The sequence below is a fragment of the Mytilinidion resinicola genome (assembly GCF_010093595.1).
Source record: "Mytilinidion resinicola strain CBS 304.34 unplaced genomic scaffold BDZ99scaffold_38, whole genome shotgun sequence".
In the NCBI taxonomy this organism is placed as follows: domain Eukaryota; kingdom Fungi; phylum Ascomycota; class Dothideomycetes; order Mytilinidiales; family Mytilinidiaceae; genus Mytilinidion; species Mytilinidion resinicola.
Genome location: NW_022985474.1, coordinates 126,631 through 142,049, shown reverse-complemented (window position 1 = coordinate 142,049; position 15,419 = coordinate 126,631). Strand labels below are relative to the sequence as shown.

The window sequence follows — 15,419 nt, the reverse complement described above, 5'->3', positions numbered from 1 at the left end:
GCTGACAGCCAGGCAGCGCAAATCAACCTATGCAGCAGTAGCAAAGACTGGAATGGTTGATGCTTTAGAGACTTCTCGAGCGTATCAAACCGAGAGATCTATAGATGCACTTTTGCTGCACTGCAACTCAGACGTGTAGAACTTGCTGGCTGAGGGACTTGTGGCGGTGCTTACTTGTTATGCACGCCAAATGCTATTAGTTCCGAACCTCCGACGGGACGATTCGTGCTCGGTGTTCACGTCATCGCGAGCTCAAGCTCTTCCTTCTTTCTCACCTCTTCCTTCTTATTCACTCCCCACATCTTCGCCATGTTTTCTCGTCAGGTTTTCCGCCCGGCAGCGACACTGCGCCAGGTAATTGAGCCCATTGCCCTCTACAAGTCCACCATTATGAACTAACATCTATCCAGAGCGTCCGCCGATATGCAACTGAACCGCCAAAGGGTGGTTCCAGCACTGTCCGAAACCTAGGACTCGTAGCTGCTGCTGCCGCCGTTGGAGGCGCTTACTACCTCAATTCCGCCAAATCACCAACTCCAGCAGCGACTGAGTCAAAACCGGCCGGACAACCAAAGCCCGCTTTTACCGGTGGTGACCAGGGTTTCCTCTCATTAGCTTTGGAAAAAGTCGAGGAGATCAACCACAATACCAAGAAGCTCAGGTTCAAGCTGCCTGAAGAGGATATGACATCGGGTCTGCACGTCGCGTGTACGTTTGTTCGGCTTCTAGCCATTTTGTAGCATCAACTGACACTTTGCAGCTGCCGTCATAACAAAGTACAAAGGACCGGAGATGGAGAAGCCTGTGATCCGTCCATACACTCCAATTAGCGACGTTGGTAAGCTCATATCTCTCAAATACGTCAACCGCAGCGCTGACCCTTCATAGACGATAAGGGCTACCTCGACTTCATAATCAAGCGCTACCCGAACGGCGCCATGTCCGAGCATATGCACAACTTGATCCCCGGACAACGTCTGGATATCAAGGGCCCAATCCCGAAGTTTCCGTGGACACCCAACAAGCATGAGACAGTTGTTATGATTGCCGGAGGCACTGGGATTACCCCAATGTGGCAAGTCGCCAATGCTATCATGAAGAACCCCGAAGACCGCACCAAGGTTACCCTCATTTCGGCCAACATCACCGAGGACGACATTCTACTCAAGGATGAGCTAGCAGAGCTGGAGAACACATATCCCCAACGCTTCCGTGCCTTTTACGTTCTCGACAAGCCCCCAGAAAAGTGGCAGGGTGGAAAGGGCTTCGTGTCAAAGGAACTCCTCAAGACTCTTTTGCCAGAGCCCAAGGAGGGTGATAAGATCAAGATCTTCGTTTGCGGTCCTCCGCCAATGTACAACGCTATCAGTGGCGGCAAGAAGAGCCCGTCGGACCAGGGCGAGCTGGATGGCTACCTGAAGGAGCTCGGATATAGCAAAGATCAAGTGTACAAGTTCTAAGCTGTGGAAACTCCTGTATCAGTATATCTTACGCGCAGGCTTCTGTTTCTGATTAGAATAGACGTCCATCCTCGGCTTTCTCAGAGAGCGGATTAGTATGTAACAAAACAGAACCATTTCATGATGTGAAACTACCTAGGGCTGCGATAAATATGTCGACTCTCTGGTGATAATGATAGCAGCTTGAGATACATCTCCGCCCTCTTACTCTGTCAGCAAAGGAGGACTAACGTCGTTTGTGCTGCTATACGTTATGGTCTACCAAGCTAGCGTATCATAAGGCTGCGGATCTGACCCCTGTAGCACGATAGGCGCCACTAGCAACCCTTGGTAATGGAACTCGCCAGCCGGACGGGACAACCCTCAAACATCAAGCATGGGATATCCTCCGCAAGCTAACCACGGCTCGACTTCCGGCCCATACAATCCATATCCTTCTGTTCCTCCACCACCACCGTATCCCCGTAACTGGGGACCGCAGCCGCCAAGGCAGGCTCCGCCCTTACCGCCTCGGCCTTTACCTCCACCATTGCCGCCTCGTTCTCCTCAGCCTCCGAATTATGGACCGCCTCCAGCTCAGAATCTTCCTGCTGTTCAAGATGTAACTGCAGGAATACAAAGGCTTAACACCAATGATTCATTATATTCCTATCCAGATCCTCCATCAAACCCACCTGCATCTCATTGGAATGCTTCTCAGGTTGGAACAAGCAACCAAAGCGGCCAGCATTTAGCTCCTTCACCACAGACTTGGCAGAATCCGGAACAGTCAAATTACCAATATCAAGCTTCAGGGCAGACACCTGCAGTCTACCAGCAACCAAGCCATGGGTCAGCTGACCCGCACCAAAATGTCCCTTATAGTGCAACTTCGCAGCCCCAAGCCTCCCAGCCGCCGGGGTCACAAGTTTTGCCAACCAGTGGTCAATATGGTGGTATCCAGCAGCCCCATCAAGGTTATCAAGGGTCAACATCGAGTCCAGGCTTTGGATCTGCAAATCCTGGAACGAACACTTTCCCAGCAGCGAGTTATGAGTCTTCGCAGCCTACATACAATCATCAGTATCAAAACGTGCCATTGCAACAACAGCCGAGTTACTCAGGTCAAGTCGAGAATTCCGGGACAGTCTCTCCTAGCTCTATCACAGCAGACCCAACCCAACATTCTCAATATCCCCAAGCCGGATACCAATATCCACCCTATCCTCCGTCTCCGAATCCGCACCAACAATCTCCTGGCTATCTAGGATCTCCAACACCTTCACAAGCAACGACACCAAATCTATCCGCCCAATCTCCTGTCTATGCTGCCTATAATCCTCAACATACATCACATCCACTACCTTCTCCATCGCCAATCAGTTTTCAGCAATCTCCCACAACCTACTCTGGATCCCCCAAACCCTCGGAGGCTACGGTACCTCAAGATTCAGCGCAGAAACCCTTCTATACTGCTTACAGACCTAATCAGCCGTCAGGAGGCTTCAACCGGCCGCCACCTCCCCTTCCTTGTCAGCACCCATTAGCAGCACCCGAATCACGGAATCAGTTTTCAGTCTCTTCCCCAGTTATTCAAAGCACAAACGCACCTGTTGAGCTCGATTCGACCCCTGCAGTAACTACCTTTGCGGCATCTAGTTCACCCGGGTTTTTTGCGGAATTGGAAGCTCCTGGGCCAGTCGCACGTCAAAGTCCACTCGCAAACCTGGACAGTGACAAGGAGGTCGTGGTGTCGTTCTCCAGTAATCTTCCGTCTGAGCTTCCGTCCGAACTTCCGTCCGAGCAATCGAACTTTGCTCATCAGTCGAACGAAGTGAACGCTAGCAATCACAAGTATCATTCTGATTTAAAAAATACCTCATCAAGAACATCTACCCCTTCGATTCAGACGAATATTCCACCATATCAACCACCGTCACAGGCTCAGCCTCCTCGCATGATCAAGGATGAATCAGAGATCTATATCCGGATTCTCGATCCGCCTCCAAATATTCCAGCTGAACACAGCTCAAACTACTATATGCTCCGCAAGTGCTCTTATCCCACAGACATCGCATATCCCGCTTTCTGGTTTCGAACTACATCTGTACCCGATTTCAATGTCTGCACCTACTGTTTCGAAACACACATCCGCAACTCCCAGTTTGCTTCGATGTTTCAGGGCACACTAGAACCGGCTTTCCCCAGTACTAGGTGCCATTTTGGAGTTCCAAGGGTATTGAGGATGTTGTGGTCGTTAGTGCTTCAAACGAACAAGTTCGCGTCCTTGAAAGCATACATGGAGCGCCGGGTTTCACTTCCACGATGCTATGGCTCTCATGGCGTTGTGGGAAGCAAAGCCGAACCAGAAGGGATCAAATGGTACTCTCCGCGGAACAACCAGGCCTTAGGCTTTGTCGCCTGCGAGGCGTGCTACGAAGAGCAAGTCAAAGGAACATCCTTCGCCATGAATTTCGAGCGTTGCCCGCGAGCACAAGGTCCAAATGATACCTGGGCGTGCGATATATCATTCTCATATATGCTGCGGGCTCTCAACTTGTATAGCATGGCAAACATGTGGCCATCTTTCATCGCCTCTGCCACTCGGCGGGTGAGACTGCCAGAATGTGTAGGTCTCTCTAGCGTCAAGACGGGCACAAAATCGTGGTACACCACTGCAACGCCAATCAAGGGCGCTATTGTCTGCGAAGCGTGTTATCTGGACCATGCTGGGCTCACTGACTTCGAGCGGGAATTCGTACCGTATCCTGTCGACGACACCACCCGCAATCAGGACTGCAATTGCGACTTCTGGTCTTTACCCTTGAAAGTTAGCATGGAAGTAGCGCGAGACACCTATAACTTCTCTATATTTTGGGATGCCTTCAACGTCTTCTCCAATAATCCCCCTTGTACGGATAAGGGTATCACAGACGGAACATGGTACACCCTCAAAGGCGGCTGCGAGAACTTCGATCTATGCGTAACCTGTTACACCGGCTGGGTCAAAGCCCTGAAACTAACAAAACATTTCGAACCACGCTCATCCCCCCCTCCCGGCACCAATCTCATGTGCGACTTCAACGCCGCCTCCCCCCGCTTCGCAAAATACATCAACAAGTACGCCGAAGCAATCAGCACCCCCAACTTCGCTGCATTCTCCAATTACGTCCACCTCGTCGCCACCCTGCCCAACTGCCAAACAACCGAATTCGTCGCCAACCGCCGCTGGTGGATCTTACAGAACCTCGATCCACGCAAGACAGTCCACGTCTGCGAATCTTGCTACGAGGACGCCATCCGCGGCACCGCCCTCGCACACATCCTAGAGCACACCCCAACACCCCTCCCGCAAGCCGTCATGTGCGAAATGTACTCCGCCAACATGCGCGCACGCTGGGCCGCCCTCTCAAACTCCAAAACCCCCGACATCGAGGCCTTCGTGGAGTACTGCCAGCACCGCAACGCCGTCTACACGCAGACCGTGCCAGCCATGAAAGCAATCGTCGCTCAAGCTAAAATGCGCCTGCAGCAGCAGACGATGCTGAATGCGACGAGTAGTTTCTATAATGCTGCGAATGCGATTACGGCGCCGTCGGCGCAGATACATTATGGACCGGGTGGGGTCACGGGGGGTCATTTGTATGGGAACGGCGCGCTGGGGTATCATTGGGAGACGCCGTATGGGGTCCAGGGGGCGGTTGCGGGGCAGCAGGCGATGGGGCTGGTGGCGCAGGGGATGGGGGATACGGCGAGGGTGGGGTTGTTGGAGAGGATGTGGAAGGAGGTGGAGTAGGGAAGTGGCGGGGATGGGTTGAGTATAGCTGGAGATCGGGATTGTGGGGACGGTTGTTGGATAGATATTCTTGTGGGCTTCCTCGGTCGTTGAGTTTGGCGTGTTAGGCGTGGCATCCATGTTGCTATTTGTAAGTGAAATTCCTTCGGTATGTCGTCCGACATGACTTCATGGATAATGACAGGTGGTTTCTTGCAGGTTTGGTTTTCCGGATTAGGTTCTTAGAGACGGGGAGCTGGCTCTATATCTCCTAATCCGGCAGAGAAAGAATGAGATGGTGAACTATCAGCATAGCGTAATGCGGAATGAGTATGAGTACGAAATTCATTTGACTTGGGCAGTGAGTGCGAGTTGAAGAAAGTGAGTTTGGGCTGACGTGGATCTACTCTTGGGAGTCCTTTCTAATCTTGGTATCCGCTTCTTGATCCGGAAGTTATTTTCTTGGAGCTTAAGTTCTACTCCAGCTGAGGAGGCTTAAACTCTTGGAAATTTAAGGACTAGAGTGTCTTTCAAAGAAAAGCAAGCGTGGGAATGCGTTCACACTATATAGCTTGATGAGTGTATAAATGTGTTCTCGTCCACCGTAGTTACATTACGGTCGACTCGAAAGATAAAGATACAATAGGTCCTTTCAACCACGCATGTGATGTCCAGAACACCAACCGTGCAAGATATCGCATCCAGTCAAAGAAGAGCCTCAGCCATCATCTCCGCTCGGCCGCTGACGGTACTCGGGGGGAGTCTTCGCCCATTAATTCGAGCGCTTTCCATATTTCCTTCGCATACAACAACGTCCTGCGATGTCGGCCACATTGCCGTCATGAAGGCTTGGACAGGAGAGGGAGGGGAGACAAAACTGCAAAGAGCGGCCAGACATGAGCGACAGCTTCTTCGTTCTACCCACTGCACTTACCCTGCATCAGAACACCCAATTCACTTTCACAGCCCTCTCTTGATCATCTCCCCATCTATCCTCCCACAAGTCTGTTTTCACGTAGCGCCACCCCATAGGCGCGCCACCCATGCCCCACTGGCTCTTCATCTCCGCTAGCGTTACTGGGCGGAACAGCTCGTACAGCTCCAGCACAGGATATCCGTACTTAGACTCTTTGAGGCCGGCGTTGAAGTCGGTGTTGCCTATGCCGAAGGGCTCAGTCGGTACAGAGCCAGGGGTATGGCGTACGGAAGCTGGAATGACTGCGATATGTCTGAATAGATCTTAGTACAAGGCAAATGAGGAAATAGAGAAGCAGAGAAAGATAGGAAGAGATGACAGATGAATAAATAGACACGCAAAAAATAAGCTTACGTGATAGACGCCCGACCCTTGCCGCCGTCGCCTGTCTCGTACAGCCACAGTCTTGTAACCGCGTCGCGCAGTCGGTACTTGCGGTACTCATGGTTCTTCTGTCTGCTAGCAATGTTGGCGAGGTGAACGGGCTTGATGGCGAGCAACACGTCGGTTAACACGCGGTCTGAACCTGTGGGGACGGCCGACTTCGACTTAGATTGGTACTTGGACTTGGCCGCCGGCGACTTCTTAGATATTCGGGTGGACGACGAGTTTGGTTGATTGAAAAAGCCGTCCAGAGTGGCTTGCGTGCGCGAGGTAAGTTTGCAACGTGAGGGTGCCATTCCTAGGATAGATAGGTGTGGGCGAGTGAAAGGATAAGTGCGTGCAAGCGCGAGTAAGGGGCTGGATCGACTCAATCTCCGCGTTAGGTCATCGGACGTAAAGAGAGGCTGTAGAGGTAGACGTCTTATCTATTCGTCGAGAGAGACTTGGAACATCTGGTGACACCGAGAAGAAGGCATTGAGAGACTGAGCGCGACGTGGAGTGCAAGAAACGTGAAGAGCGTGAGGCTTCGATAAGATCCTTACTTGCAGACGACAGCGTAGTCGACAAGCAATCTGGCGGCAGCCAGTGCACGGTGGAGAGGACTTCAAAGAGCCTATTGAATAGCAACGGGCCAATTTCATTCCAATCTGTATTTAGTGAGAGCGTGAAGAGTTTTTCTACAGTTGTATGTTAATATACACAAAATGGAGATGTTCCTAACCAAGAAACCCCTTGAGTCCCTATTTCTGACATTGAGCAATAAAAAGTTCCTTTAGAAGCTCGCATTGAAATGTTGAGATGAGCTATGGTTGATGGAAGGTCGAGATAAAAGCATGACTTAGGTACAGCATTTCTCGAGTCCCGCCTCCTAAGAAACGGGTATCAAACTCTCCCATAAAATAAGACCCCCACTCTCGCTCATTGTGCCTCCGAATTTCCCTCGCCAGATGCCACCTCTTCGACCTCTAGGTCGTCCACCAGCCTCTTTTCAGCTTCCCGTTCATGCCTTTCGTCTGTCTGCCTCATCTTCTCCAACGCTCTAACCTCTTCCCAATGCTCTCCGACCCACTTAAGCACACTGTCCTCGTCCCGCACTACCAAAACCCAAAGAGGTCGTCCTTGAACACCAAACTTCGGAACCGTCCTCACAACCGGCTGGCCATCCTCAAAGCGCACCCAAATTTTTAAAGCCTTCAGCGCCCGATTGAGCCCATTGCCGTCCTTTGGAATGGCAGCCGCAATCCTTTGCCACAATGCCGCTTCATCTTCTTGAATCTGGTGCTCGTGTAAAATCCCGTCATACTCCTGCTGCTTCCCGAACTCTTTCAAGGCCTCAGCCAAGACATCCTGCCTTGTCCAACTCTTTTCTTTCACGCCCGCATCTGGATGTGCCGGCATCCACTCACTGATGAACTTCCTATACATGTCTCTCTCTTTCAACCTCCGTCGATCATTCGCCTTCTCCTCCCTCGCTTCTAGCACCTCTCGACTGAAGAACCTTCCCCAGACTACCCACTCATAGAGCTCGTCCATCATTTCAAAGCCCTTGTCGTACCTTTCCACATCCAGTCCATAGAACTGCAACACCCGTACCGGATCATCGCTCAAAAATTGCATACTCGCCTTCCGATTCTTAGCCTCGAGCTCCTCAATCCGGACATGCAAGCCCTTGTCAGTTGCCGTCAGCCCAAGCGAACGATGCGCGACTCCAATGATCTGCCAAAGATCCGCGTACGCCTGGTGGAAGCACTCCCAAGCTAGCCGACCATCCGGGCAGACGTGCGTATCAACCTGAACGAACGCATCGGGTACTTCGGGATGCGGGACTGCGTAGCTGCGGGTAGCCCCATTTTTGACATGGCGGGTTGCATTTAACGCGTCTGCGATGTCGTTGGGAGTGAAAGATGAGTTCAATGGTCCTTCGACGAGGAAGTCGATGTCGCCGTGGGACGTTTTCCCGGGTGCTTCTGGAGGCGTGGCGACTTTGGAGAAGAATTGGGAGAGTATTGGGCTTATTTTGGATTTGAGGGTTTGGTAGACGGCTGGCGACATGCGGGGAACGGCGAGCGGCGGTGAGCCGTTGGGCCCAGGTGTTGCGAAGGCGAGGCCGCCCATGTTGTTCAACGTAACGCAGAAAGCAGCGCGTGTAGAAGTAGAGAAGTGAAGAGTTTTGTCATGAGAGAGGAATTGGCTTGATGTTTTGGGCTTCTTGTAGATGAGTGGACGCTTTGTGGTTTGACTCAGAGGTGAGGCTGAGCAAGCCACATGATGGGCGATGCTATAGACGCGTAGAATATAAGCACCCACGTATTCTTATGCTACTAAAACGAATAACTGCACTGCTTTCTTGAATATTTGTGAGTCGACGCTGTGGTGTCGAGGTTAGGAGGAACGTTCAGCTCGATGTTCTTCACACCCCGTGCACGGACACCTCCACCTCGATCGTGAACGACTCTACATATTCCGTCTCCATCACCATACACGATGTATCTACACATCTCTCACTATCGGCCCGATCTCAGCCTAACACAGCCCACTTCCTTCTCACAATTCAATTCTCTCCAGCCGCAGCGTCCGTATCGCCTGCTTCTCGGCCTCCTTTCCAACCTCCGTAGACTCGCTGATCCTCAAACGAACCCTCCTCCCTAGCTCCGCCGACCCCGCGACCTCTCTCGCATTCACGGTGACCGTCGCACCTACTTCAGCTTCACCTTCTTTAGGTAGAATCTACATCACGATCTCCTTCTTGTTTCCTAGAAGCAGCTTCTTCACATCCTCATCGATCCAGTAAAGCGTGTCGTGCTTATTTAGTGCCGAAATGCGCTGCTGGTATCCCGCTTCCCAGAATTCCTTATCAGCGGCGATATTCAGCGCTGCGGAAGGGTAGCCTGTGATCATAGTGACGACGGCAGGATCTTCCACATCGCGCCAGAGGGTGTGGCTGTCTGTGGTGCCGGAGTAGGCAGAGATGAATTCAATGGCTTCGGTCCAGGTGGTGATGAAGGCTGAGTCTGTAGTTGAGGTGGGTGGGATGAGTGTTGTAATCCAGACCTTGGTCATAGGAGCTTCCTGAGCCGTTGGGCTTGCCATGGTAGGATCTTGGTATGAGGATGTAGAGATGATGGTCTGTTCGGTTGATTGGGTTTAGGGCTTATACGGATTGAACTTTAAAGCCCTGACGTCACAGGCATTGCACACTCCATTTCATTTAATTGTTTTCTTGTAGTCTTATATCAAAAATGTTTGGAGCGGAGTTTTAGATTGCTATATGAGGGTAAAAGAGCGAGGTGAGATTCTAGGGTCGCGAAGATTCTCACAAAATGGAACTATACAGTCGCCACCTCAAACCACCTGCCTATTGGCTTTATAGCGCATCAATCCACCCAAGTGCTGTCGTCGGTTCGATCCTCTTGGTGTAGTCCGGGTCCACATACGAGTTTCTGACGACTCCCTTCCCATCGACCAGGAATGCCGCCGGCAAAGGAACTTCAAACGAGTCGTCTCCATTCGTCTTCTTCAAATTATGTCCAGTCATGTCAAACACGGGCCTTAGCGAGTCTGGCATCGCAAAGATGATCCCGAGCTTCCTGGCAAGCTGATTTCCCTGGTCCGACAGCACTGGGAACTTGAGGTCGTGCTTCTCCGTCATTGAGAGGTTGCCGTTCGGTAGCTCGGGGGACACAGCAACGAGAGTGACGCCCTTGACAGTGAATTCATCGAGGTGCGCTTGGAGGGCACCGATGGCGAGGTTGCAGAACGGACACCATTCTCCACGGTAGAATGTGATAAAGAATGGCCCCTTAGCAAGCAGATCATCCCGAGAAACCTTTTCGCTGACGGCATTGCTCAAGGAGAAGTCTGGAAAAGCCTGGCCGATCTGAAGAGCGGCACCAGGCTTGAAAGAAGATTTGTGTTCGTCCATAGCCGCCAATATGGGGCCTTTGAATTGAGGTGGGGCATTTTGGTGGAAGCCCTGGAATTGTGCGGAGAGCTGTTCTGTAAGGGACATGATTGGATGTTGATCTTGGAACTTGAGGTTGGAGTTTGGAATGGTGGATATCGGAGAACTGTTTTGGGATGCTGGTGAGTGCGAATGATCCCATCATTAAATGAGACGTCCTTTTCTATAGTACGCACCGTTCCGAATCGTCCGAATGACCGAAAGGCACCGAAGAAGATCGCCAAAGGAAATTACTATCTTCGCGATATTGCTTGCTCAGCTCAAGGAACTAATTGTTTCGTTTGAATCAGAGTAATTTGTCAGCACTGAATACGCAATACGGTGGCTGGTAGGGCGTCAAAGGGCGTGCTGTGATGGTATTATTCTAGGAAACTCATATGCAGCTGTCTATGAGCCTTCGATACATGTATAGAAATATAGACCGGGTGTAACGTTCTCGAGCTGGTAAATCAGACTCACGACATACACGCGTTGACTTGCTACTATTTGAGATCTTTGGTACATTTTCTAAGATTTGAATTCATCATCAGGTCATTCTGGTCGATTGCTAGCGCCAACGGACCAATCAAGCTCCCTTGAACATAAAGTGGCAGACATCAATTTGTGAACCTTTTCTAAAACGTCATATAAACTAAATGCACGCTTACTCTAGGCTTGTGTACACTTGCCTAGCACCGCTTGAGGTCCCCTGGTGCGGTATTAAATATTGTGAAACAACAACATGACAAGCTCGATAGCTCCCTAGGTCACCTCAGACGGTATTGGACTGCCACTTTAATTGCGCCCGTCGATCCCAGTCTAATATAGGCTAGAATAAAGTGGGAACTGCGAGCTCGACCGAACCATGCGAACCTCCGTTCCGCGTTCGTCCTTTCTTCAACAAAGATGAGCGCACTACCTCATGGATCAGGAACTCCTCCAAAGAAGCGAATGCGATTAGGCACCAAGAGTTGTGTCGAGTGTCGGCGACGCAAAGTCCGTTGCATCTTCTCGCCTGGCCAGGCCATCTGTCAAGCTTGCGCTCTTCATGACTCTGTCTGTGATTCACAACAGCTAGTAAGTAAGGAAAGTCTATTACAAATACCAGAGTAAGGCTCCGTTAAACAGTCCAAAACCGTCTGAGGTGGCTTGGTACGCACGCGGGGCATGGAGAAGGTGGCACTCCATTTATAGCAGGCTGTCTCGCGTGTACACCTGTCTGCCACTGCTTGGGGTGCTTCAATGCATTTTCAGGAAAATGAATGAGATAGAACCCCTTCGCTGTGGACTATGTGGAAACTCGTTGAAGCATCCCAGACAGCGGCAGACAGGTGTAAATGTGAGACAGATTGCCTCATGAGTGTGCCACTTTTTCCACGCCCCGCGTGGTACATTATCAAAAACTGGATAACGACAATTTTGGAAAGTCAAGAAGCTCTTCGGGCCACCTCATACGGTGTTGAACGAGCCTGAGTGCCCTCTGGTGTCATTGTTTCTGTAAAGGTGTTGAACATCCTCTTAAGTCGCGTTTAAGTACACATTTAGCGGCTTTAAACACAGACTTGAGCTAAAGTAGAGTCTTAAACACGATTTGAGTAGCACTTAAGGTCAATTAACACCAGAGGATCTGCCACCTAGAATTTGTCTTTTAATCCCCCTTCTTTATGAAAAACCGCTAACGTGTGTTCTGCTTTCCTAAGGTACGCAGATCGAATACATCGACAACGCCTTCAGGATCGAGCAATCAAACCATCAATGGCTACAACCAAACTAATCAGAGACTGGATGAACTATCCGATCAAATTCGTCACATTTGCAACGCAATAGGGCTCGACCTTCAACAATCGACATCGAACGCCATTTACTCTGAGGCTATTAGAGAAGAGAGGGAACAAGAAGAACCAGAGTATCAAACTGAGGACGTGCCACTTTTACGATTGTTCAAGGACTCTAATTTCCTTCTTTCTGAGACTCACAATGGTGACGCATATAGTCCGAGATCTGGTCCTTCTCATCAGGCGAAGGCTTACATCCAGGCTTTGGTCGATTTGACTCCCTCAAAAGATGACCTAGCTTTGATCCTGCGATTGACGGAACCTTACTGGGCCGTCTGCCCTGTGGCACCTTCGACGTCTCACGCAAACTCACCTCCGAGCACTGTACCTAGAGTACAACAGTTCATACACGACTCCATGAAATCCGGCAAGCCTGCCATGGTTGCAAAAGCAGCACTCTGGCTTGCTTGTTGCATTCAACATCTTCCGAAGGGCTTTGATGCAGTCCTCCCGAGCCGAAGCAGCGATCGGACCCCTACGATGCCTCCCTCAAACTGCTCAAGGAATGAGGTCCTGGACGGTCTTTTAGGCGGCGCTGAAGTTTTAGTGTCTATTGACGCAGACTCCGGGGGCACACTTGAAGGCGTTGAGTCCGGCTTCTTGCAATGCCAAAACTACGTATCCCTCGGGAGACCTCGCAAAGCATGGTCTGTCATTCGCCGAGCAATCAACTCTGCTCTCTTGATCGGTCTGCCCCGAAAATGCCTCACTGAATACCCAGGCTCAATGTGGCCACCTTTGTGGCAAACTGAACGACAAATAGCCATGCTTCTAGGATTACCGTATGCCGTTGCGTCCTCGCACCCAAGCATCTCCGAGAAATCTCTGGGACTTGATGCTGAACAGCAAGCTATGCACGACATTGCCGTTATAGTAGGGGCCGTTATCGATAGAAATCAGAACTACGACCGAGTTGCATATTCAGACACACAGCAAATGCACGATAACCTTCGCCGTACCGTTTCAGTCCCGCTAGATCTCCTTCTGAGCGAGCCTCCTTCGCCCTCTTCGTCCCTAGCATACTTGTACCACCGGGCTTCCCTCGAAATGTACCACCTGCAGACTTTGAAGTATATTCACCTCCCGTACAGCTTCAAGTCCGCGCAACATACTGAGAGTGAGGCTCAGACAATAGATGTTTGTAGGAGAATCTTGCACTGCTATCAGAACTTTCGGACAAGGAATGACCAAACGTTGCTCCTGGTTTGCGATCTTCTGGACTTCCAAGCGTTCAGTGCAGCCATGGTCCTTGTAATTCACCAATTCAGATACCGCAATTCACACATGGGCGGACCGCCGGAGTACGATTGGAACCTTATTCATCAAGTGACGAAAACTCTGACTCGTATTACGGCTACCCGAGACTGTGCCGTCTCAAGTCAATCGGTCGACGTCTTGACCTACTTCTCCGACCTTTACTACATGAGAGGCTCGCTATCTGAATCTCGAGAGATAGTTGTGCCGTACTTCGGCAAGATTCGCGTTACAATTGCAGGGAGTGCAGCGAACGTAGCGGGCTTCGACAGCGGTCGCAATATAGCGCCTATTTTCGGGGACGAGAGCCAGATGCAAGTGGATATATCGTCTTTCGGAACTTTCAGCGACACGGTGGATTTCCAATCAGGGGCAGAGCTGGCTTCAGACTGGATGGACAGCATTGATTGGCAAGGAGATTTCGACTGGAATTGGAATTCGACGTTGCCATTCGATTAGCCCGAGCGAATCATCTTTGCACTTGCAGTCAAAAGCTTGAGCTTAATACTACCTCCTAATTACCAAGCCATACATCCCCCCGTCACGTCAATTGCCTGCCCATTGATCCATCTCGTTTTGTCCTCTGCTAAGAATGCAACCACATGAGCTATCTCCTCGGGAGTCCCCAACCTTTTCTCTGCTGTCGGTTTGCTTGATAGTTGCTTCAACATAGCAGCATCAAGTTGTTTCATCGCATCTAGTCGACCGTCAGCCCACTGCATAGATGCTTACCGCGTCACAAAAAGCAGAGGAAAGAGTAGCGCATATCGCACCTGTAGCCGTCGGCCCCGGCATAACCGAGTTGACCGTGATCTTCTTTTCTTCTGCAAACTCCAACGCCAGACTCCTCGCCAAATGATCCAGCGCCGCTTTTGCCGCTGCATATAGCATGAACGGGCTCGGACTCGGCACTATTGAGGCCTGTGACGAGATCATGATTATGCGTCCTTGGGGTTTGATGACTTTGAGCACGGCTTGTGTGATGAAGATGGGGCCTGCGAGGTTGGCGTCGAACATGATGCGGAAGTCAGAGAGCGTGGTAGAGGCGAAGGGGGTTTGGTGGAGGAGGACTGCGTTGTTGACTAGATGGAAAACGTGTGAGACGGAGGTACTTGGGGAGAAGGGTCCGAGGAAGAAGGGTATGAGATGAGAGACCTAGGATGTCGATGCCGTTGGTTTTGAAACCGTTCAGGACTGCTTTTACAATTTTTTCTCCGGCCTCGGGATCTAGGAGGTCGACCTTGAGTGCAAAAGCGTCACTGCCTAAGTTCTTGATTTTTTGCACGATGGCTTCGGCGGCTGTGCTGTCGGAGTTGTATGTGATAGCAATCTTCAATGAACAGTCAACATCGGAAATCGAAAGGGAAATAGTCTAAATTGGGGCTTTAGGGAGAGCACCTACACCCTTGGCACCTCTTTCCGCAAATTCCAACGCGATTGCTGCTCCAATGCCCCTCGATGCACCTGTTACTACAGCAATCTTGCCTGCGAGAGTTTTGCTCATGACTACAGAGTATTTATCCACCTGATAGCCAGCAACCGAGTCTTGAAAAGAGAGAGAAGAGGACTAGTAAGTATCACTCACGAATCGCAATGCCTCAATAGAAGAAACTAGTAGATTGGGCATTCATATGTACTTCTAGCCTTCTGATTCAAAATGCTCACAGATAAGTACCGAGAATGCCCGGCAATATAGTCTTCCATCAGGATCCCGGATCGGATGCAATCTAATCCGTGATCGCGGTAGCGGCCCTGTACTTGAGCACCGCCCGAATTCTATTATTTTTTTTGGGCAGATAGACTAGCTTTGGGGCT

At 50.7% G+C, this 15,419-nt stretch overlaps 7 protein-coding genes across 7 annotated transcripts; 3 read left to right on the top strand and 4 right to left on the bottom strand.

Moving 5' to 3' along the window:
* Nucleotides 1-268: 268 nt before the first annotated feature.
* On the top strand, nt 269-1,551 carry BDZ99DRAFT_577502 (ferredoxin reductase-like protein). Its single transcript, XM_033728702.1, has 4 exons — nt 269-354; nt 411-708; nt 761-838; nt 889-1,551. The coding sequence occupies exons 1-4, from the start codon at nt 310-312 to the stop codon at nt 1,458-1,460; spliced, it is 993 nt and encodes a 330-aa protein (XP_033568525.1). The 5' UTR covers nt 269-309; the 3' UTR covers nt 1,461-1,551.
* Nucleotides 1,552-1,836: 285 nt separating this feature from the next.
* Nucleotides 1,837-5,717, top strand: BDZ99DRAFT_553050 (uncharacterized protein; the record flags this gene model as incomplete). The annotated part of the gene is made up of 2 exons (XM_033727076.1): nt 1,837-2,052; nt 3,382-5,717. 2 exons carry the CDS (start codon nt 1,837-1,839, stop codon nt 5,233-5,235), a joined length of 2,070 nt encoding a protein of 689 aa, XP_033568524.1. The 3' UTR covers nt 5,236-5,717.
* Nucleotides 5,718-6,148: 431 nt separating this feature from the next.
* On the bottom strand, nt 6,149-7,029 carry BDZ99DRAFT_469562 (uncharacterized protein). The gene is made up of 2 exons (XM_033721528.1): nt 6,545-7,029; nt 6,149-6,443 (listed from the first exon to the last, which is right to left on the bottom strand). The coding sequence occupies exons 1-2, from the start codon at nt 6,868-6,870 to the stop codon at nt 6,155-6,157; spliced, it is 615 nt and encodes a 204-aa protein (XP_033568523.1). The 5' UTR covers nt 6,871-7,029; the 3' UTR covers nt 6,149-6,154.
* Nucleotides 7,030-7,181: 152 nt separating this feature from the next.
* BDZ99DRAFT_219278 (uncharacterized protein) lies at nt 7,182-8,884 on the bottom strand. Its single transcript, XM_033713418.1, has one exon. The coding sequence runs from the start codon at nt 8,688-8,690 to the stop codon at nt 7,494-7,496; it is 1,197 nt and encodes a 398-aa protein (XP_033568522.1). The 5' UTR covers nt 8,691-8,884; the 3' UTR covers nt 7,182-7,493.
* A 925-nt stretch (nt 8,885-9,809) lies between these two features.
* Nucleotides 9,810-10,589, bottom strand: BDZ99DRAFT_469560 (AhpC-TSA-domain-containing protein). The gene has a single exon (XM_033721527.1). The coding sequence runs from the start codon at nt 10,582-10,584 to the stop codon at nt 9,940-9,942; it is 645 nt and encodes a 214-aa protein (XP_033568521.1). The 5' UTR covers nt 10,585-10,589; the 3' UTR covers nt 9,810-9,939.
* Nucleotides 10,590-11,466: 877 nt separating this feature from the next.
* Nucleotides 11,467-14,063, top strand: BDZ99DRAFT_403009 (uncharacterized protein; the record flags this gene model as incomplete). Its single annotated transcript, XM_033716317.1, has 2 exons — nt 11,467-11,605; nt 12,250-14,063. The coding sequence occupies 2 exons, from the start codon at nt 11,467-11,469 to the stop codon at nt 14,061-14,063; spliced, it is 1,953 nt and encodes a 650-aa protein (XP_033568520.1).
* Nucleotides 14,064-14,122: 59 nt separating this feature from the next.
* On the bottom strand, nt 14,123-15,266 carry BDZ99DRAFT_456031 (NAD(P)-binding protein; the record flags this gene model as incomplete). Its single annotated transcript, XM_033718461.1, has 4 exons — nt 15,007-15,266; nt 14,760-14,934; nt 14,378-14,686; nt 14,123-14,331 (listed from the first exon to the last, which is right to left on the bottom strand). Exons 1-4 carry the CDS (start codon nt 15,106-15,108, stop codon nt 14,123-14,125), a joined length of 795 nt encoding a protein of 264 aa, XP_033568519.1. The 5' UTR covers nt 15,109-15,266.
* Between the last annotated feature and the right edge of the window lie 153 nt (nt 15,267-15,419).

What these genes read in the sequence shown, in the direction of transcription:
- BDZ99DRAFT_577502 (XM_033728702.1), top strand. Translation starts at nt 310, where the DNA reads ATGTTTTCTCGTCAGGTTTTCCGCCCGGCAGCGACACTGCGCCAG. An exon ending in ATCGGGTCTGCACGTCGCGT is followed by an intron (nt 709 to 760) that starts GTACGTTTGTTC and finishes GACACTTTGCAG; the next exon opens with CTGCCGTCATAACAAAGTAC. An exon ending in CACTCCAATTAGCGACGTTG is followed by an intron (nt 839 to 888) that starts GTAAGCTCATAT and finishes GACCCTTCATAG; the next exon opens with ACGATAAGGGCTACCTCGAC.
- BDZ99DRAFT_469562 (XM_033721528.1), bottom strand. Translation starts at nt 6,870, where the DNA reads ATGGCACCCTCACGTTGCAAACTTACCTCGCGCACGCAAGCCACTCTG. An exon ending in AAGGGTCGGGCGTCTATCAC is followed by an intron (nt 6,444 to 6,544) that starts GTAAGCTTATTT and finishes AGATCTATTCAG; the next exon opens with ACATATCGCAGTCATTCCAG.
- BDZ99DRAFT_469560 (XM_033721527.1), bottom strand. Translation starts at nt 10,584, where the DNA reads ATGTCCCTTACAGAACAGCTCTCCGCACAATTCCAGGGCTTCCACCAA.
- BDZ99DRAFT_219278 (XM_033713418.1), bottom strand. Translation starts at nt 8,690, where the DNA reads ATGGGCGGCCTCGCCTTCGCAACACCTGGGCCCAACGGCTCACCGCCG.